The sequence below is a fragment of the Taudactylus pleione genome, unplaced genomic scaffold (assembly GCF_031769625.1).
Source record: "Taudactylus pleione unplaced genomic scaffold, aTauple2 ptg001697l, whole genome shotgun sequence".
In the NCBI taxonomy this organism is placed as follows: Eukaryota; Metazoa; Chordata; class Amphibia; order Anura; family Myobatrachidae; genus Taudactylus; species Taudactylus pleione.
Window position 1 is genome coordinate 349,219 of NW_028286094.1, and position 24,739 is coordinate 373,957.

General features: G+C 41.7%; 1 protein-coding gene across 1 annotated transcript in view; it reads left to right on the plus strand.

The window, feature by feature from the left end:
- Positions 1-24,739, plus strand: part of LOC148439563 (interferon-induced GTP-binding protein Mx1-like) — a 609,237-nt gene that overhangs the window by 5,193 nt on the left and 579,305 nt on the right. Inside the window, 1 exon segment of the mRNA XM_088464587.1 lies at positions 1,053-1,190. Coding sequence (XP_088320713.1) covers positions 1,053-1,190 — 138 coding nt within the window.

The following is a 24,739-nucleotide window of genomic DNA, read 5'->3' on the forward strand; positions in this document are numbered from 1 at the left end:
CATGCTCACGAGGGACATTTTAATAAAGAGGCAAAATAGCAATTTGCCCTGGGCCTACTAGGGCGTGGGGCATATTATCTTCTATATCATCCACCTTGTTGCCTAGGATGACAAGAAACCCTTAGTCCTAAATGTGATCCTACCCCAGTCATTGGCCCTAAGCAGACACCTAATACAAGCCTAAGGCTTAATGTACAATTGTAACTGTGTAATTGTATGTGATAACCATATGAGATATCTGTGACAGATGGCTCCCTCCCCATACGGCTCCTAGATTGTGGTATTGGTTACAGACCAAGCTTCTATGCTACTATAGAGACCTGCACATCTCTTACATCAGACCTGCTGCTCTCCTTATCCCAATGGGTTACTTTCATGTACTTGTAGTTTTCTGTCCCATGCGGTAATGTGATGCCCTTATAAAGGGTGGGATGCATGACGAAAATCACAAAGGGACGTCTCTCTCTCCCTCGGTAAGGGCGGCCCTTTGCGATGGAGGAACCTCCGGGTCTATGACCCAGAAGCCCCTCTGGTGTCCCTCTGTGCATGCCGCGGGGGTGCTGGGGGTGCATCTGTTTGTCTCCCTCTCACAGCACTCTCTGGATAGAAGCCCATAGACTTCTATAGGGTAACGCCATCAGAAGATTATTATTATTATTATCCTTTACTTATAGGGCGCCACAAGGGTTACATAGCACATAAACAAATGAGCACACAAGAAACACAGTTATTAACAGTACAAACAATGAAGGACAAATACAGGATTTATATACATTGCTGCATAACACTTACATAAGCAGCAGGGTGTCAGGGGCTGTTGTAAATTAAAATATAAGTAAGGGAAGGAGAAGCACATGAGGGAAGAGGGCCCTGCTCGTGAGAGCTTACATACTAAAGAAATAGAAGATGAGGTTACCCACCGCATCCAAGCCCCGGAGTGCACCTTGGGGGGTTCTGACCACATTTCTCCCTTTGCTGGATCCCGCCCAATGTGAGAAATCATATTATAGATCTATGATACGTGATCATTACTATCTCTCTTTGCTCTACAGGTATCGTCACCCGATGTTCCCTGGAGCTTAAACTTGTGAAAAGTAAAAATGGTTCAGAAAGGAAGGGAAAAATCAGCAATAAAACCACCAGCCAGGAGCTGGAGAACCCCGAGGAGGTGGAGAAGGAAATCATGAAAGGTGAGGAATATAAGCACCTCCCGGATATTATCTGTATGATATAAGCACCTCCCGGATATTATCTGTGTGATATAAGCACCTGCTGGATATTATCTGTGTGATATAAGCACCTCCCGGATATTATCTGTATGATATAAGCACCTGCTGGATATAATCTGTATGATATAAGCACCTCCCGGATATTATCTGTGTGATATAATCACCTCCCGGATATTATCTGTATGATATAAGCACCTCCCGGATATTATCTGTATGATATAAGCACCTCCCGGATATTATCTGAATGATATAAGCACCTCCCGGATATTATCTGTGTGATATAAGCACCTCCCGGATATTATCTGTATGATATAAGCACCTCCCGGATATTATCTGTGTGATATAAGCACCTCCCGGATATTATCTGTATGATATAAGCACCTCCCGGATATTATCTGTGTGATATAAGCACCTCCCGGATATTATCTGTGTGATATAAGCACCTCCCGGATATTATCTGTATGATATAAGCACCTCCCGGATATTATCTGTGTGATATAAGCACCTCCCGGATATTATCTGTATGATATAAGCATCTCCCGGATATTATCTGTATGATATAAGCACCTCCCGGATATTATCTGTATGATATACGCACCTCCCGGATATTATCTTTATGATATAAGCTCCTCCCGGATATTATCTGTATGATATAAGCACCTCCCGGATATTATCTGTATGATATAAGCACCTCCCGGATATTATCTGTATGATATGAGAACCTCCCGGATATTATCTGTGTGATATCAGCACCTGCTGGATATTATCTGTGTGATATAAGCACCTCCCGGATATTATCTGTATGATATAAGCACCTGCTGGATATAATCTGTATGATATAAGCACCTCCCGGATATTATCTGTGTGATATAATCACCTCCCGGATATTATCTGTATGATATAAGCACCTCCCGGATATTATCTGTATGATATAAGCACCTCCCGGATATTATCTGTGTGATATAAGCACCTCCCGGATATTATCTGTGTGATATAAGCACCTCCCGGATATTATCTGTGTGATATAAGCACCTCCCGGATATTATCTGTGTGATATAAGCACCTCCCGGATATTATCTGTGTGATATAAGCACCTCCCGGATATTATCTGTGTGATATAAGCACCTCCCGGATATTATCTGTGTGATATAAGCACCTCCCGGATATTATCTGTGTGATATAAGCACCTCCCGGATATTATCTGTGTGATAAAAGCACCTCCCGGATATTATCTGTGTGATATAAGCATCTCCCGGATATTATCTGTATGATATAAGCACCTCCCGGATATTATCTGTATGATATAAGCACCTCCCGTATATTATCTTTATGATATAAGCTCCTCCCGGATATTATCTGTATGATATAAGCACCTCCCGGATATTATCTGTATGATATAAGCACCTCCCGGATATTATCTGTATGATATGTGCACCTCCCGGATATTATCTGTATGATATGAGCACCTCCCGGATATTATCTGTGTGATATGAGCACCTCCCGGATATTATCTGTGTGATATAAGCACCTCCCGGATATTATCTGTGGGATATAAGCACCTCCCGGATATTATCTGTATGATATAAGCAGCACCTGTCGGATATTATCTGTATGATATAAGAACCTCCCGGATATTATCTGTATGATATAAGCACCTCCCGGATATTATCTGTATGATATAAGAACCTCCCGGATATTATCTGTATGATATAAGCACCTCCCGGATATTAACTATAAGATATAAGCACCTCCCGGATATTATCTGTATGATATAAGCACCTCCCGGATATTATCTGTGTGATATAAGCACCTCCCGGATATTATCTGTATGATATGAGCACCTCCCGGATATTATCTGTGTGATATAAGCACCTCCCGGATATTATCTGTATGATATAAGCACCTCCCGGATATTATCTGTATGATATAAGCACCTCCCGGATATTATCTGTATGATATAAGCACCTCCCGGATATTATCTTTATGATATAAGCTCCTCCCGGATATTATCTGTATGATATAAGCACCTCCCGGATATTATCTGTGTGATATAAGCACCTCCCGGATATTATCTGTGTGATATAAGCACCTCCCGGATATTATCTGTGTGATATAAGCATCTCCCGGATATTATCTGTATGATATAAGCACCTCCCGGATATTATCTGTATGATATAAGAACCTCCCGGATATTATCTGTATGATATAAGCACCTCCCGGATATTATCTGTATGATATAAGAACCTCCCGGATATTATCTGTATGATATAAGCACCTCCCGGATATTATCTATAAGATATAAGCACCTCCCGGATATTATCTGTATGATATAAGCACCTCCCGGATATTATCTGTGTGATATAAGCACCTCCCGGATATTATCTGTATGATATAAGCACCTCCTGGATATTATCTGTATGATATGAGCACCTCCCGGATATTATCTGTCTGATATAAGCACCTCCCGGATATATTCTGTAAGATATAAGCACCTCCCGGATATTGGCCCTCATTCAGAGCCGCTCGTTAGCGGCAGTACGCTCGTTCCGAGCGATGTTTGCACATCTGCGCATGCGTACGCTTTTTAGTACGCATGCGCGAACCAGTCAGTGTGGCCGAAAATCCTCTGTACGCTATATAGCGAGTGCCTGCTATTTTGAGTGACAGAATGAGGCGTATGTAGGTGGTAACAGGGGAAGGTGCTTGAAAATGGGGAGTGGAGATCCGAACGCAGGCGTGCTTAAAGGTCAAAACGGGCGTTTTATGGGTGTGTATATTTAAAACAGCAGCGTCATTGACCACGTCACTGGGTTATTTTAGAGACAGAACTGCTCGCAAATTTGTGGTAGCAAACACCAACCACAAGAATAGCGAGCAGTTCATACGCTGGTCGATGTACTCGATTAATCTAATAAATAGCGGACATGACGTAGGATGCGTGCGGCCAGGGGGCGTTTTTAACAAATAAACGAGCGTATGTTTTGCTCGTTCGTTCAGACTTAGAGGTGTGAACAGACTGCAATGTGCGTACGGATCATTTGAATAGCCACCCCTTGTTTTTAAACGAACGACCGGAAATAGCGAACGGCTCTGAATGAGGGCCATTATCTGTATGATATAAAAACCTCCCGGATATTATCTGTATGATATAAGAACCTCCCGGATATTATCTGTATGATATAAGGACCTCCTTGATATTATCTATATGATATAAGCACCTCCCGGATATTGTCTGTGTGATATAAGAACCTCCCGGATATTATCTGTATGATATAAGGACCTCCTTGATATTATCTATATGATATAAGCACCTCCCGGATATTGTCTGTGTGATATAAGCACCTCCCGGATAGTATCTATATGATATAAGCACCTTCCGGATATTGTCTGTGTGATATAAGCACCTCCCGGATATTGTCTGTGTGATATAAGCACCTCCCGGATATTATCTGTATGATATAAACACCTCCCGAATATATTCTGTATGATATAAGCACCTCCGGATATTATCTGTATGATATAAGCACCTCCCGGATATTATCTGTATGATATAAGCACCTGTCGGATATTATCTGTATGATATAAGCACCTCCCGGATATTATCTGTGTGATATAAGCACCTCCCGGATATTATCTGTGTGATATAAGCACCTCCCGGATATTGTCTGTGTGATATAAGCACCTCCCGGATATTGTCTGTGTGATATAAGCACCTCCCGGATATTATCTGTGTGATATAAGCACCTCCCGGATATTATCTGTGTGATTTAAGCACCTCCCGGATATTATCTGTGTGATATAAGCACCTCCCGGATATTATCTGTATGATATAAGCACCTCCCGGATATATTCTGTATGATATAAGCACCTCCCGGATATTATCTGTGTGATATAAGCACCTGTCGGATATTATCTGTGTGATATAAGCCCCTCCCGGATATTATCTGTGTGATATAAGCCCCTCCCGGATATTACCTGTGTGATATAAGCACCTCCCAGATATTGTCTGTGTGATATAAGCACCTCCCGGATATTGTCTGTGTGATATAAGCACCTCCCGTATATTATCTGTGTGATATAAGCACCTCCCGGATATTATCTGTGTGATATAAGCACCTCCCGGATATTATCTGTATGATATAAGCACCTCCCGGATATATTCTGTATGATATAAGCACCTCCCGGATATTATCTGTATGATGTAAGCACCTGTCGGATATTATCTGTATGATATAAGCAACTCCCGGATTTTATCTGTATGATATAATCAACTCCCGGATATTGGGCCTGATTCAGAGCCGGTCGCTATTTGCGCTCGCTCGTCCAGAAAATAGAGGTGGCTATTCAAATGAACCGTTCGCTGTTTGCGGTCTGTTCACGCCTCTAGGTCTGCACTAGCGAACAAAACTTGCGGTAGTTTTTTGGGAAACTACGCCCCCCGGCCGCTCGCATCCTACGTCATGTCCGCTATTTATTAGATTAATCGAGTACATCGAACAGGGTATGATCTGCTCGCTATTCTTGTGGTTGGTTTTTGCTACCACAATTTTGCCACAATTTCTGGCTTAAAACAACCCAGTGACATGGTCAATGACGCTGCTGTTTTAATTATGCACACCCATAAAACGCCCGTTTTTACCTTTAAGCACGCCTGCGATCGGATCTCCACTCCCCGTCTTCAAGCACCTTCCCTTGTTACCACCCACATACGCCTCATCCTGTCACTCAAATTATCAGGCATTCGCTATTTTGCGAGCACAAGAATTTCGGCCGCACTGACTGGTTTGCGCATGCATATAACGATCTGTGCGCATGCACAGTTGGGCAAACATCGCTCGGAGCGAACGAGCTGCAGCTTATGAGTGGCTCTGAATCAGGCCCATTATCTGTATGATATAAGCACCTCCCGGATATTATCTGTGTGATATAAGCACCTCCCGGATATTATCTGTGTGATATAAGCATCTCCCGGATATTATCTGTATGAAATAAGCACCTCTCGGATATTATCTGTATGATATAAGCACCTCCCGGATATTATCTTTATGATATAAGCTCCTCCCGGATATTATCTGTATGATATAAGCACCTCCCGGATATTATCTGTATGATATAAGCACCTCCCGTAAATTATCTGTATGATATGAGCACCTCCCGGATATTATCTGTATGATATGAGCACCTCCCGGATATTATCTGTGTGATATGAGCACCTCCCGGATATTATCTGTGTGATATAAGCACCTCCCGGATATTATCTGTGGGATATAAGCACCTCCCGGATATTATCTGTATGATATAAGCAGCACCTGTCGGATATTATCTGTATGATATAAGAACCTCCCGGATATTATCTGTATGATATAAGCACCTCCCGGATATTATCTGTATGATATAAGAACCTCCCGGATATTATCTGTATGATATAAGCACCTCCCGGATATTATCTATAAGATATAAGCACCTCCCGGATATTATCTGTATGATATAAGCACCTCCCGGATATTATCTGTGTGATATAAGCACCTCCCGGATATTATCTGTATGATATAAGCACCTCCTGGATATTATCTGTATGATATGAGCACCTCCCGGCTATTATCTGTCTGATATAAGCACCTCCCGGATATATTCTGTAAGATATAAGCACCTCCCGGATATTATCTGTATGATATAAAAACCTCCCGGATATTATCTGTATGATATAAGAACCTCCCGGATATTATCTGTATGATATAAGGACCTCCCGGATATTATCTATATGATATAAGCACCTCCCGGATATTGTCTGTGTGATATAAGCACCTCCCGGATAGTATCTATATGATATAAGCACCTCCCGGATATTGTCTGTGTGATATAAGCACCTCCCGGATATTGTCTGTGTGATATAAGCACCTCCCGGATATTATCTGTGTGATATAAGCACCTCCCGGATATTATCTGTGTGATATAAGCACCTCCCGGATATTATCTGTGTGATATAAGCACCTCCCGGATATTATCTATATGATATAAGCACCTCCCGGATATTGTCTGTGTGATATAAGCACCTCCCGGATAGTATCTATATGATATAAGCACCTCCCGGATATTGTCTGTGTGATATAAGCACCTCCCGGATATTGTCTGTGTGATATAAGCACCTCCCGGATATTATCTGTATTATATAAACACCTCCCGGATATATTCTGTATGATATAAGCACCTCCGGATATTATCTGTATGATATAAGCACCTCGCGGATATTATCTGTATGATATAAGCACCTGTCGGATATTATCTGTATGATATAAGCACCTCCCGGATATTATCTGTGTGATATAAGCACCTCCCGGATATTATCTGTGTGATATAAGCACCTCCCGGATATTGTCTGTGTGATATAAGCACCTCCCGGATATTGTCTGTGTGATATAAGCACCTCCCGGATATTATCTGTGTGATATAAGCACCTCCCGGATATTATCTGTGTGATATAAGCACCTCCCGGATATTATCTGTGTGATATAAGCACCTCCCGGATATTATCTGTGTGATATAAGCACCTCCCGGATATATTCTGTATGATATAAGCACCTCCCGGATATTATCTGTGTGATATAAGCACCTGTCGGATATTATCTGTGTGATATAAGCACCTCTCGGATATTATCTGTGTGATATAAGCCCCTCCCGGATATTATCTGTGTGATATAAGCACCTCCCGGATATTGTCTGTGTGATATAAGCACCTCCCGGATATTGTCTGTGTGATATAAGCACCTCCCGTATATTATCTGTGTGATATAAGCACCTCCCGGATATTATCTGTGTGATATAAGCACCTCCCGGATATTATCTGTATGATATAAGCACCTCCCGGATATTATCTGTATGATATAAGCACCTGTCGGATATTATCTGTATGATATAAGCAACTCCCGGATTTTATCTGTATGATATAATCAACTCCCGGATATTGGGCCTGATTCAGAGCCGGTCGCTATTTGCGCTCGCTCGTCCAGAAAATAGAGGTGGCTATTCAAATGAACCGTTCGCTGTTTGCGGTCTGTTCACGCCTCTAGGTCTGCACTAGCGAACAAAACTTGCGGTCGTTTTTTGGGAAACTACGCCCCCTGGCCGCTCGCATCCTACGTCATGTCCGCTATTTATTAGATTAATCGAGTACATCGAACAGGGTATGATCTGCTCGCTATTCTTGTGGTTGGTTTTTGCTACCACAATTTTGCCACAATTTCTGGCTTAAAACAACCCAGTGACATGGTCAATGACGCTGCTGTTTTAATTATGCACACCCATAAAACGCCCGTTTTTACCTTTAAGCACGCCTGCGATCGGATCTCCACTCCCCGTCTTCAAGCACCTTCCCTTGTTACCACCCACATACGCCTCATCCTGTCACTCAAATTATCAGGCATTCGCTATTTTGCGAGCACAAGAATTTCGGCCGCACTGACTGGTTTGCGCATGCATATAACGATCCGTGCGCATGCACAGTTGGGCAAACATCGCTCGGAGCGAACGAGCTGCAGCTTATGAGTGGCTCTGAATCAGGCCCATTATCTGTATGATATAAGCACCTCCCGGATATTATCTGTCTGATATAAGCACCTCCCGGATATATTCTGTATGATATAAGCACCTCCCGGATATTATCTGTATGATAGAAGAACCTCCCGGATATTATCTGTATGATATAAGAACCTCCCGGATATTATCTGTATGATATAAGGACCTCCCGGATATTATCTATATGATATAAGCACCTCCCGGATATTGTCTCTGTGATATAAGTACCTCCCGGATATTATTTATATGATATAAGCACCTCACGGATATTGTCTGTGTGATATAAGCACCTCCCGGATATTGTCTGTGTGATATAAGCACCTCCCGGATATTATCTGTATGATATAAGCACCTCCTGGATATATTCTGTATGATATAAGCACCTCCCGGAAATTATCTGTATGACATAAGCACCTCCCGGATATATATTCTGTATGATATAAGCACCGCCCGGATATTATCTGTATGATATAAGCACCTGTCGGATATTATCTGTATGATATAAGCACCTCCCGGATATTATCTATGTGATATAAGCCCCTCCCTATATTATCTGTGTGATATAAGCACCTCCCCGGATATTATCTGTATGATATAAGCACCTCCCGGATATATTCTGTATGATATAACCACCTCCCGGATATTATCTGTATGATATAAGCACCTGTCGGATATTATCTGTTTGATATAAGTACCTCCCGGATATTATCTGTATGATATAATCACCTCCCGGATACTATCTGTATGATATAACCACCTCCAGGATATTATCTGTATGATATAAGCACCTCCCGGATATTATCTGTGTGATATAAGCCCCTCCCGGATATTATCTGTGTGATATAAGCCCCTCCCGTATATTATCTGTGTGATATGAGCACCTCCCGGATATTATCTGTGTGATATGAGCACCTCCCGGATATTATCTGTGTGATATGAGCACCTCCTGGATATTATCTGTGTGATATAAGCCCCTCCCGGATATTATCTGTGTGATATAAGCACCTCACTCCCGGATATTATCTGTGTGATATAAGCACCTCCCGGATATTATCTGTGTGATATAAGCACCTCCCGGATATTATCTGTGTGATATAAGCCCCTCCCGGATATTATCTGTGTGATATAAGCCCCTCCCGGATATTATCTGTCTGATATAAGCACCTCCCGGATATATTCTGTATGATATAAGCACCTCCCGGATATTGTCTGTGTGATATAAGCACCTCCCGGATATATTCTGTGTCATATAAGCACCTACCGGATATTATCTGTATGATATAAGCACCTCCCGGATATATACTGTATGATATAAGCACCTCCCGGATATTATCTGTATGATATAAGCACGTCCCGGATATTATCTGTATGATATAAGCACCTCCCGGATATTATCTGTGTGATATAAGCCCCTTCCGGATATTATCTGTGTGATATAAGCACCTCCCGGATATTGTCTGTGTGATATAAGCACCTCCCGGATATTATCTGTGTGATATAAGCACCTCCCGTATATTATCTGTGTGATATAAGCACCTCCCGGATATTATCTGTGTGATATAAGCACCTGTCGGATATTATCTGTGTGATATAAGCACCTTCCGGATATTATCTGTGTGACATAAGTACCTCCCGGATATTATCTGTGTGATATAAGCACCTCCCGGATATATTCTGTATGAAATCTGCACCTCCCGGATATTATCTGTATGATATAAGCACCTGTCGGATATTATCTGTATGATATAAGCACCTACCGGATATTATCTGTGTGATATAAGCACCTCCCGGATATTATCTGTGTGATATAAGCACCTCCCGGATATTATCTGTGTGATATAAGCACCTCCCGGATATTATCTGTATGATATAAGCACCTCCCGGATATTATCTGTATGATATAAGCACCTCCCGGATATACACTGTATGATATAAGCACGTCCCCGATAATATCTGTATGATATAAGCCCCTCCCGGATATTATCTGTGTGATATAAGCCCCTCCCGGATATTATCTGTGTGATATAAGCACCTCCCGGATATTATCTGTGTGATATAAGCCCCTCCCGGATATTATCTGTGTGATATAAGCACCTCCCGGATATTATCTGTATGACATATGCACCTCCCGGATATTATCTGTGTGATATAAGCACCTCCCGGATATTATCTGTGTGATATAAGCACCTCCCGGATATTGTCTGTGTGATATAAGCACCTCCCGGATATTGTCTGTGTGATATAAGCACCTCCCGGATATTGTCTGTGTGATATAAGCACCTCCCGGATATATACTGTATGATATAAGCACCTCCCGGATATTATCTGTATGATATAAGCACCTCCCGGATATTATCTGTATGATATAAGCACGTCCCGGATATTATCTGTATGATATAAGCCCCTCCCGGATATTATCTGTGTGATATAAGCCCCTCCCGGATATTATCTGTGTGATATAAGCCCCTCCCGGATATTATCTGTGTGATATAAGCACCTCCCGGATATTATCTGTGTGATATAAGCACCTCCCGGATATTATCTGTGTGATATAAGCACCTCCTGGATATATTCTGTGTGATATAAGCACCTGTCGGATATTATCTGTGTGATATAAGTACCTCCCGGATATTATCTGTATGATATAATCACCTCCCGGATATTATCTGTATGATATAAGCACCTCCAGGATATTATCTGTATGATATAAGCCCCTCCCGGATATTATCTGTGTGATATAAGCCCCTCCCGGATATTATCTGTGTGATATAAGCCCATCCCGGATATTATCTGTGTGATATGAGCACCTCCCGGATATTATCTGTGTGATATGAGCCCCTCCCGGATATTATCTGTGTGATATGAGCCCCTCCCGGATATTATCTGTGTGATATAAGCACCTCCCTCCCGGATATTATCTATGTGATATAAGCTCCTCCCGGATATTATCTGTGTGATATAAGCACCTCCCGGATATTATCTGTGTGATATAAGCACCTCCCGGATATTATCTGTGTGATATAAGCACCTCCCGGATATATTCTGTGTGATATCTGCACCTCCCGGATATTATCTGTATGATATAAGCACCTGTCGGATATTATCTGTATGATATAAGTACCTCCCGGATATTATCTGTATGATATAATCACCTCCCGGATATTATCTGTATGATATAAGCACCTCCAGGATATTATCTGTATGATATAAGCCCCTCCCGGATATTATCTGTTTGATATAAGCCCCTCCCGGATATTATCTGTGTGATATAAGCCCATCCCGGATATTATCTGTGTGATATGAGCACCTCCCGGATATTATCTGTGTGATATGAGCACCTCCCGGATATTATCTGTGTGATATGAGCCCCTCCCGGATATTATCTGTGTGAAATAAGCACCTCCCTCCCGGATATTATCTGTATGATATAAGCTCCTCCCGGATATTATCTGTGTGATATAAGCACCTCCCGGATATTATCTGTGTGATATAAGCACCTCCCGGATATTATCTGTGTGATATAAGCACCTCCCGGTTATATTCTGTGTGATATAAGCACCTCCCGGATATTATCTGTGTGATATAAGCACCTCCCGGATATTATCTGTGTGATATAAGCATCTCCCGCACATATTCTGTGTGATATAAGCACCTCCCGGATATTATCTGTATGATATAAGCACCACCCGGATATATACTGTATGATATAAGCACCTCCCGGATATTATCTGTATGATATAAGTACCTGTCGGATATTATCTGTATGATATAAGCACCTCCCGGATATTATCTGTGTGATATAAGCCCCTCCCGGATATTATCTGTGTGATATAAGCACCTCCCGGATATATTCTGTATGATATAAGCACCTCCCGGATATTATCTATATGATATAAGCACCTCCCGGATATTGTCTGTGTGATATAAGCACCTCCCGGATATTATCTGTGTGATATAAGCACCTCCCGGATATATTTTGTATCATATAAGCACCTCCCGGATATTATCTGTATGATATAAGCACCTCCCGGATATACACTGTATGATATAAGCACCTCCCGGATATTATCTGTATGATATAAGCATGTCCCGGATATTATCTGTATGAAATAAGTCCCTCCCGGATATTATCTGTGTGATATAAGCCCCTCCCGGATATTATCTGTGTGATATAAGCCCCTCCCGGATATTATCTGTGTGATATAAGCCCCTCCCTGATATTATCTGTGTGATATAAGCACCTCCCGGATATTATCTGTGTGATATAAGCACCTCCCGGATATTATCTGTGTGATATAAGCACCTCCCGGATATTGTCTGTGTGATATAAGCACCTCCCGGATATTGTCTGTGTGATATAAGCACCTCCCGGATATTGTCTGTGTGATATAAGCACCTCCCGGATATATACTGTGTGATATAAGCACCTCCCGGATATATACTGTATGATATAAGCACCTCCCGGATATTATCTGAATGATATAAGCACGTCCCGGATATTATCTGTATGATATAAGCACCTCCCGGATATTATCTGTATGATATAAGCCCCTCCCGGATATTATCTGTGTGATATAAGCCCCTCCCGGATATTATCTGTGTGATATAAGCCCCTCCCGGATATTATCTGTGTGATATAAGCCCCTCCCGGATATTATCTGTGTGATATAAGCCCCTCCCGGATATTATCTGTGTGATATAAGCCCCTCCCGGATATTATCTGTGTGATATAAGCCCCTCCCGGATATTATCTGTGTGATATAAGCCCCTCCCGGATATTATCTGTGTGATATAAGCACCTCCCGGATATTATCTGTGTGATATAAGCACCTCCCGGATATTATCTGTGTGATATAAGCCCCTCCCGGATATTATCTGTGTGATATAAGCCCCTCCCGGATATTGTCTGTGTGATATAAGCCCCTCCCGGATATTGTCTGTGTGATATAAGCACCTCCCGGATATTGTCTGTGTGATATAAGCACCTCCCGGATATATACTGTATGATATAAGCACCTCCCGGATATTATCTGTATGATATAAGCACCTCCCGGATATTATCTGTATGATATAAGCACGTCCCGGATATTATCTGTATGATATAAGCACCTCCCGGATATTATCTGTGTGATAAAAGCCCCTCCCGGATATTATCTGTGTGATATAAGCCCCTCCCGGATATTATCTGTGTGATATAAGCACCTCCCGGATATTATCTGTGTGATATAAGCACCTCCCAAATATATTCTGTGTGATATCTGCACCTCCCGGATATTATCTGTGTGATATAAGCACCTGTCGGATATTATCTGTATGATATAAGTACCTCCCGGATAATATCTGTATGATATAATCACCTCCCGGATATTATCTGTATGATATAAGCACCTCCAGGATATTATCTGTATGATATAAGCCCCTCCCGGATATTATCTGTGTGATATAAGCCCCTCCCGGATATTATCTGTGTGATATAAGCCCATCCTGGATATTATCTGTGTGATATGAGCACCTCCCGGATATTATCTGTGTGATATGAGCCCCTCCCGGATATTATCTGTGTGATATGAGCCCCTCCCGGATATTATCTGTGTGATATAAGCACCTCCCTCCCGGATATTATCTATATGATATAAGCTCCTCCCGGATATTATCTGTGTGATATAAGCACCTCCCGGATATTATCTGTGTGATATAAGCACCTCCCGGATATTATCTGTGTGATATAAGCACCTCCCGGATATATTCTGTATGATATCTGCACCTCCCGGATATTATCTGTATGATATAAGCACCTGTCGGATATTATCTGTATGATATAAGTACCTCCCCGATATTATCTGTATGATATAATCACCTCCCGGATATTATCTGTATGATATAAGCACCTCCAGGATATTATCTGTATGATATAAGCCCCTCCCGGATATTATCTGTGTGATATAAGCCCCTCCCGGATATTATCTGTGTGATATAAGCCCATCCCGGATATTATCTGTGTGATATGAGCACCTCCCGGATATTATCTGTGTGATATGAGCACCTCCCGGATATTATCTGTGTGATATGAGCCCCTCCCTGATATTATCTGTGTGAAATAAGCACCTCCCTCCCGGATTTTATCTGTATGATATAAGCTCCTCCCGGATATTATCTATGTGATATAAGCACCTCCCGGATATTATCTGTGTGATATAAGCACCTCCCGGTTATATTCTGTGTGATATAAGCACCTCCCGGATATTATCTGTGTGATATAAGCACCTCCCGGATATATTCTGTGTGATATAAGCACCTCCCGGATATTATCTGTATGATATAAGCACCACCCGGATATAAGCACCTCCCGGTTATATTCTGTATGATATAAGCACCTCCTGGATATTATCTATATGATATAAGCACCTCCCGGATATTGTCTGTGTGATATAAGCACCTCCCGGATATTATCTGTGTGATATAAGCACCTCCCGGATATATTCTGTATCATATAAGCACCTCCCGGATATTATTTGTATGATATAAGCACCTCCCGGATATACACTGTATGATATAAGCACCTTCCGGATATTATCTGTATGATATAAGCATGTCCCGGATATTATCTGTATGATATAAGCCCCTCCCGGATATTATCTGTGTGATATAAGCCCCTCCCGGATATTATCTGTGTGATATAAACCCCTCCCGGATATTATCTGTGTGATATAAGCCCCTCCCGGATATTATCTGTGTGATATAAGCCCCTCCCGGATATTGACTGTGTGATATAAGCACCTCCCGGATATTATCTGTGTGATATAAGCACCTCCCGGATATTATCTGTGTGATATAAGCACCTCCCGGATATTGTCTGTGTGATATAAGCACCTCCCGGATATTGTCTGTGTGATATAAATACCTTCCGGATATTGTCTGTGTGATATAAGCACCTCCCGGATATATACTGTATGATATAAGCACCTCCCGGATATATACTGTATGATATAAGCTCCTCCCGGATATTATCTGAATGATATAAGCACGTCCCGGATATTATCTGTATGATATAAGCACCTCCCGGATATTATCTGTATGATATAAGCCCCTCCCGGATATTATCTGTGTGATATAAGCCCCTCCCGGATATTATCTGTGTGATATAAGCCCCTCCCGGATATTATCTGTGTGATATAAGCCCCTATCGGATATTATCTGTGTGATATAAGCACCTCCCGGATATTATCTGTGTGATATAAGCACCTCCCGGATATTATCTGTGTGATATAAGCACCTCCCGGATATATTCTGTGTGATATCTGCACCTCCCGGATATTATCTGTGTGATATAAGCACCTGTCGGATATTATCTGTGTGATATAAGTACCTCCCGGATATTATCTGTATGATATAATCACCTCCCGGATAGTATCTGTATGATATAAGCACCTCCAGGATAGTATCTGTATGATATAAGCCCCTCCCGGATAGTATCTGTGTGATATAAGCCCCTCCCGGATATTATCGGTGTGATATAAGCCCATCCCGGATATTATCTGTGTGATATGAGCACCTCCCGGATATTATCTGTGTGATATGAGCACCTCCCGGATATTATCTGTGTGATATGAGCCCCTCCCGGATATTATCTGTGTGATATGAGCCCCTCCCGGATATTATCTGTGTGATATAAGCACCTCCCTCCCGGATATTATCTATATGATATAAGCTCCTCCCGGATATTATCTGTGTGATATAAGCACCTCCCGGATATTATCTGTGTGATATAAGCACCTCCCGGATATTATCTGTGTGATATAAGCACCTCCCGGATATATTCTGTATGATATCTGCACCTCCCGGATATTATCTATATGATATAAGCTCCTCCCGGATATTATCTGTATGATATAAGTACCTCCCGGATATTATCTGTATGATATAATCACCTCCCGGATATTATCTGTATGATATGAGCACCTCCAGGATATTATCTGTATGATATAAGCCCCTCCCGGATATTATCTGTGTGATATAAGCCCCTCCCGGATATTATCTGTGTGATATAAGCCCATCCCGGATATTATCTGTGTGATATGAGCACCTCCCGGATATTATCTGTGTGATATGAGCACCTCCCGGATATTATCTGTGTGATATGAGCACCTCCCGGATATTATCGGTGTGATATAAGCCCATCCCGGATATTATCTGTGTGATATGAGCACCTCCCGGATATTATCTGTGTGATATGAGCACCTCCCGGATATTATCTGTGTGATATGAGCCCCTCCCGGATATTATCTGTGTGATATAAGCACCTCCCTCCCGGATATTATCTGTATGATATAAGCTCCTCCCGGATATTATCTGTGTGATATAAGCACCTCCCGGATATTATCTGTGTGATATAAGCCCCTCTCTATATTATCTGTGTGATATAAGCACCTCCCGGATATTATCTGTGTGATATAAGCACCTCCTGGATATATTCTGTATGATATCTGCACCTCCCGGATATTATCTGTATGATATAAGCACCTGTCGGATATTATCTGTATGATATAAGTACCTCCCGGATATTATCTGTATGATATAATCACCTCCCGGATATATACTGTATGTTATAAGCACCTCCCGGATATTATCTGTATGATATAAGCACCACCCGGATATATACTGTATGATATAAGCACCTCCCGGATATTATCTGTATGATATAAGCACCTGTCGGATATTATCTGTATGATATAAGCACCTCCCGGATATTATCTGTGTGATATAAGCCCCTCCCGGATATTATCTGTATGATATAAGCACCTCCCGGATATATTCTGTATGATATAAGCACCTCCAGGATATTATCTGTATGATATAAGCACCTCCCGGATATTGTCTGTGTGATATAAGCACCTCCCGGATATTATCTGTGTGATATAAGCACCTCCCGGATATATTCTGTATCATATAAGCACCTCCCGGATATTATCTGTATGATATAAGCTCCTCCCGGATATACACTGTATGATATAAGCACCTCCCGGATATTATCTGTATGATATAAGCACGTCCCGGATATTATCTGTATGATATAAGCCCCTCCCGGATATTATCTGTGTGATATAAGCCCCTCCCGGATATTATCTGTGTGATATAAGCACCTCCCGGATATTATCTGTGTGATATAAGCCCCTCCCGGATATTATCTGTGTGATATAAGCACCTCCCGGATATTATCTGTGTGATATAAGCACCTCCCGGATATTAGCTGTGTGATATAAGCACCTCCCGGATATTATCTGTGTGATATAAGCACCTCCCGGATATTATCTGTGTGATATAAGCACCTCCCGGATATTATCTGTCTGATATAAGCACCTCCCGGATATATTCTGTGTGATATCTGCACCTCCCGGATATTATCTGTGTGATATAAGCACCTGTCGGATATTATCTGTATGATATAAGTACCTGTCGGATAATATCTGTATGATATAATCACCTCCCGGATATTATCTGTATGATATAAGCCCCTCCAGGATATTATCTGTATGATATAAGCCCCTCCCGGATATTATCTGTGTGATATAAGCCCCTCCCGGATATTATCTGTGTGATATAAGCCCATCCCGGATATTATCTGTGTGATATGAGCACCTCCCGGATATTATCTGTGTGATATGAGCCCCTCCCGGATATTATCTGTGTGATATGAGCCCCTCCCGGATATTATCTGTGTGATATGAGCCCCTCCCGGATATTATCTGTGTGATATAAGCACCTCCCTCCCGGATATTATCTATATGATATAAGCTCCTCCCGGATATTATCTGTGTGATATAAGCACCTCCCGGATATTATCTGTGTGATATAAGCACCTCCCGGATATTATCTGTGTGATATAAGCACCTCCCGGATATATTCTGTATGATATCTGCACCTCCCGGATATTATCTATATGATATAAGCTCCTCCCGGATATTATCTGAATGATATAAGTACCTCCCGGATATTATCTGTATGATATAATCACCTCCCGGATATTATCTGTATGATATAAGCACCTCCAGGATATTATCTGTATGATATAAGCCCCTCCCGGATATTATCTGTGTGATATAAGCCCCTCCCGGATATTATCTGTGTGATATAAGCCCATCCCGGATATTATCTGTGTGATATGAGCACCTCCCGGATATTATCTGTGTGATATGAGCACCTCCCGGATATTATCTGTGTGATATGAGCCCCTCCCGGATATTATCTGTGTGAAATAAGCACCTCCCTCCCGGATATTATCTGTATGATATAAGCTCCTCCCGGATATTATCTGTGTGATATAAGCACCTCCCGGATATTATCTATGTGATATAAGCACCTCCCGGATATTATCTGTGTGATATAAGCACCTCCCGGTTATATTCTGTGTGATATAAGCACCTCCCGGATATTATCTGTGTGATATAAGCACCTCCCGGATATTATCTGTGTAATATAAGCACCTCCCGGATATATTCTGTGTGATATAAGCACCTCCCGGATATTATCTGTATGATATAAGCACCACCCGGATATATACTGTATGATATAAGCACCTGTCGGATATTATCTGTATGATATATGCACCTCCCGGATATTATCTGTGTGATAAAAGCCCCTCCCGGATATTATCTGTATGATATAAGCACCTCCCGGATATAATCTGTATGATATAAGCACCTCCCGGATATTATCTATATGATATAAGCACCTCCCGGATATTGTCTGTGTGATATAAGCACCTCCCGGATATTATCTGTGTGATATAAGCACCTACCGGATATATTCTGTATCATATAAGCACCTCCCGGATATTATCTGTATGATATAAGCACCTCCCGGATATTATCTGTATGATATAAGCATGTCCCGGATATTATCTGTATGATATAAGCCCCTCCCGGATATTATCTGTGTGATATAAGCCCCTCCCGGATATTATTTGTGTGATATAAACCCCTCCCGGATATTATCTGTGTGATATAAGCCCCTCCCGGATATTATCTGTGTGATATAAGCCCCTCCCGGATATTATCTGTGTGATATAAGCCCCTCCCGGATATTGACTGTGTGATATAAGCACCTCCCGGATATTATCTGTGTGATATAAGCACCTCCCGGATATTATCTGTGTGATATAAGCACCTCCCGGATATTGTCTGTGTGATATAAGCACCTCCCGGATATTGTCTGTGTGATATAAATACCTCCCGGATATTGTCTGTGTGATATAAGCACCTCCCGGATATATACTGTATGATATAAGCACCTCCCGGATATATACTGTATGATATAAGCTCCTCCCGGATATTATCTGAATGATATAAGCACGTCCCGGATATTATCTGTATGATATAAGCACCTCCCGGATATTATCTGTATGATATAAGCCCCTCCCGGATATTATCTGTGTGATATAAGCCCCTCCCGGATATTATCTGTGTGATATAAGCCCCTCCCGGATATTATCTGTGTGATATAAGCCCCTATCGGATATTATCTGTGTGATATAAGCACCTCCCGGATATTATCTGTGTGATATAAGCACCTCCCGGATATTATCTGTGTGATATAAGCACCTCCCGGATATATTCTGTGTGATATCTGCACCTCCCGGATATTATCTGTGTGATATAAGCACCTGTCGGATATTATCTGTGTGATATAAGTACCTCCCGGATATTATCTGTGTGATATAATCACCTCCCGGATAGTATCTGTATGATATAAGCACCTCCAGGATAGTATCTGTATGATATAAGCCCCTCCCGAATATTATCTGTGTGATATAAGCCCCTCCCGGATATTATCGGTGTGATATAAGCCCATCCCGGATATTATCTGTGTGATATGAGCACCTCCCGGATATTATCTGTGTGATATGAGCACCTCCCGGATATTATCTGTGTGATATGAGCCCCTCCCGGATATTATCTGTGTGATATAAGCACCTCCCTCCCGGATATTATCTGTATGATATAAGCTCCTCCCGGATATTATCTGTGTGATATAAGCACCTCCCGGATATTATCTGTGTGATATAAGCCCCTCTCTATATTATCTGTGTGATATAAGCACCTCCCGGATATTATCTGTGTGATATAAGCACCTCCTGGATATATTCTGTATGATATCTGCACCTCCCGGATATTATCTGTATGATATAAGCACCTGTCGGATATTATCTGTATGATATAAGTACCTCCCGGATATTATCTGTATGATATAATCACCTCCAGGATATATACTGTATGTTATAAGCACCTCCCGGATATTATCTGTATGATATAAGCACCACCCGGATATATACTGTATGATATAAGCACCTCCCGGATATTATCTGTATGATATAAGCACCTGTCGGATATTATCTGTATGATATAAGCACCTCCCGGATATTATCTGTGTGATATAAGCCCCTCCCGGATATTATCTGTATGATATAAGCACCTCCCGGATATATTCTGTATGATATAAGCACCTCCCGGATATTATCTGTATGATATAAGCACCTCCCGGATATTGTCTGTGTGATATAAGCACCTCCCGGATATTATCTGTGTGATATAAGCACCTCCCGGATATATTCTGTATCATATAAGCACCTCCCGGATATTATCTGTATGATATAAGCTCCTTCCGGATATACACTGTATGATATAAGCACCTCCCGGATATTATCTGTATGATATAAGCACATCCCGGATATTATCTGTATGATATAAGCCCCTCCCGGATATTATCTGTGTGATATAAGCCCCTCCCGGATATTATCTGTGTGATATAAGCACCTCCCGGATATTATCTGTGTGATATAAGCCCCTCCCGGATATTATCTGTGTGATATAAGCCCCTCCCGGATATTATCTGTGTGATATAAGCACCTCCCGGATATTATCTGTGTGATATAAGCACCTCCCGAATATTATCTGTGTGATATAAGCACCTCCCGGATATTATCTGTCTGATATAAGCACCTCCCGGATATTATCTGTCTGATATAAGCACCTCCCGGATATATTCTGTGTGATATCTGCACCTCCCGGATATTATCTGTGTGATATAAGCACCTGTCGGATATTATCTGTGTGATATAAGTACCTGTCGGATAATATCTGTGTGATATAATCACCTCCCGGATATTATCTGTATGATATAAGCCCCTCCAGGATATTATCTGTATGATATAAGCCCCTCCCGGATATTATCTGTGTGATATAAGCCCCTCCCGGATATTATCTGTGTGATATAAGCCCATCCCGGATATTATCTGTGTGATATGAGCACCTCCCGGATATTATCTGTGTGATATGAGCACCTCCCGGATATTATCTGTGTGATATGAGCCCCTCCCGGATATTATCTGTGTGATATGAGCCCCTCCCGGATATTATCTGTGTGATATAAGCACCTCCCTCCCGGATATTATCTATATGATATAAGCTCCTCCCGGATATTATCTGTGTGATATAAGCACCTCCCGGATATTATCTGTGTGATATAAGCACCTCCCGGATATTATCTGTGTGATATAAGCACCTCCCGGATATATTCTGTATGATATCTGCACCTCCCGGATATTATCTATATGATATAAGCTCCTCCCGGATATTATCTGTATGATATAAGTACCTCCCGGATATTATCTGTATGATATAATCACCTCCCGGATATTATCTGTATGATATAAGCCCCTCCAGGATATTATCTGTATGATATAAGCCCCTCCCGGATATTATCTGTGTGATATAAGCCCCTCCCGGATATTATCTGTGTGATATAAGCCCATCCCGGATATTATCTGTGTGATATGAGCACCTCCCGGATATTATCTGTGTGATATGAGCACCTCCCGGATATTATCTGTGTGATATGAGCCCCTGCCGGATATTATCTGTGTGAAATAAGCACCTCCCTCCCGGATATTATCTGTATGATATAAGCTCCTCCCGGATATTATCTGTGTGATATAAGCACCTCCCGGATATTATCTATGTGATATAAGCACCTCCCGGATATTATCTGTGTGATATAAGCACCTCCCGGTTATATTCTGTGTGATATAAGCACCTCCCGGATATTATCTGTGTGATATAAGCACCTCCCGGATATTATCTGTGTGATATAAGCACCTCCCGGATATATTCTGTGTGATATAAGCACCTCCCGGATATTATCTGTATGATATAAGCACCACCCGGATATATACTGTATGATATAAGCACCTGTCGGATATTATCTGTATGATATAAGCACCTCCCGGATATTATCTGTGTGATATAAGCCCCTCCCGGATATTATCTGTATGATATAAGCACCTCCCGGATATAATCTGTATGATATAAGCACCTCCCGGATATTATCTGTATGATATAAGCACCTCCCGGATATTGTCTGTGTGATATAAGCACCTCCCGGATATTATCTGTGTGATATAAGCACCTACCGGATATATTCTGTATCATATAAGCACCTCCCGGATATTATCTGTATGATATAAGCACCTCCCGGATATTATCTGTATGATATAAGCATGTCCCGGATATTATCTGTATGATATAAGCCCCTCCCGGATATTATCTGTGTGATATAAGCCCCTCCCGGATATTATCTGTGTGATATAAGCCCCTCCCGGATATTATCTGTGTGATATAAGCCCCTCCCGGATATTATCTGTGTGATATAAGCCCCTCCCGGATATTATCTGTGTGATATAAGCACCTGTCGGATATTATCTGTATGATATAAGTACCTCCCGGATATTATCTGTATGATATAATCACCTCCCGGATAGTATCTGTATGATATAAGCACCTCCAGGATATTATCTGTATGATATAAGCCCCTCCCGGATATTATATGTGTGATATAAGCCCCTCCCGGATATTATCGGTGTGATATAAGCCCATCCCGGATATTATCTGTGTGATATGAGCACCTCCCGGATATTATCTGTGTGATATAAGCACCTCCCGGATATTATCTGTGTGACATAAGCACCTCCCGGATATTATCTGTGTGATATAAGCACCTCCCGGATATTATCTGTGTGATATAAGCACCTCCCGGATATTGTCTGTGTGATATAAGCACCTCCCGGATATTGTCTGTGTGATATAAGCACCTCCCGGATATATACTGTATGATATAAGCACCTCCCGGATATTATCTGTATGATATAAGCACCTCCCGGATATTATCTGTATGATATAAGCACGTCTCGGATATTATCTGTATGATATAAGCCCCTCCCGGATATTATCTGTGTGATATAAGCCCCTCCCGGATATTATCTGTGTGATATAAGCACCTCCCGGATATTATCTGTGTGATATAAGCACCTCCCGGATATTATCTGTGTGATATAAGCACCTCCTGGATATATTCTGTGTGATATAAGCACCTGTCGGATATTATCTGTATGATATAAGTACCTCCCGGATATTATCTGTATGATATAATCACCTCCCGGATATTATCTGTATGATATAAGCACCTCCAGGATATTATCTGTATGATATAAGCCCCTCCCGGATATTATCTGTGTGATATAAGCCCCTCCCGGATATTATCTGTGTGATATAAGCCCATCCCGGATATTATCTGTGTGATATGAGCACCTCCCGGATATTATCTGTGTGATATGAGCCCCTCCCGGATATTATCTGTGTGATATGAGCCCCTCCCGGATATTATCTGTGTGATATAAGCACCTCCCTCCCGGATATTATCTATATGATATAAGCTCCTCCCGGATATTATCTGTGTGATATAAGCACCTCCCGGATATTATCTGTGTGATATAAGCACCTCCCGGATATTATCTGTGTGATATAAGCACCTCCCGGATATATTCTGTGTGATATCTGCACCTCCCGGATATTATCTGTATGATATAAGCACCTGTCGGATATTATCTG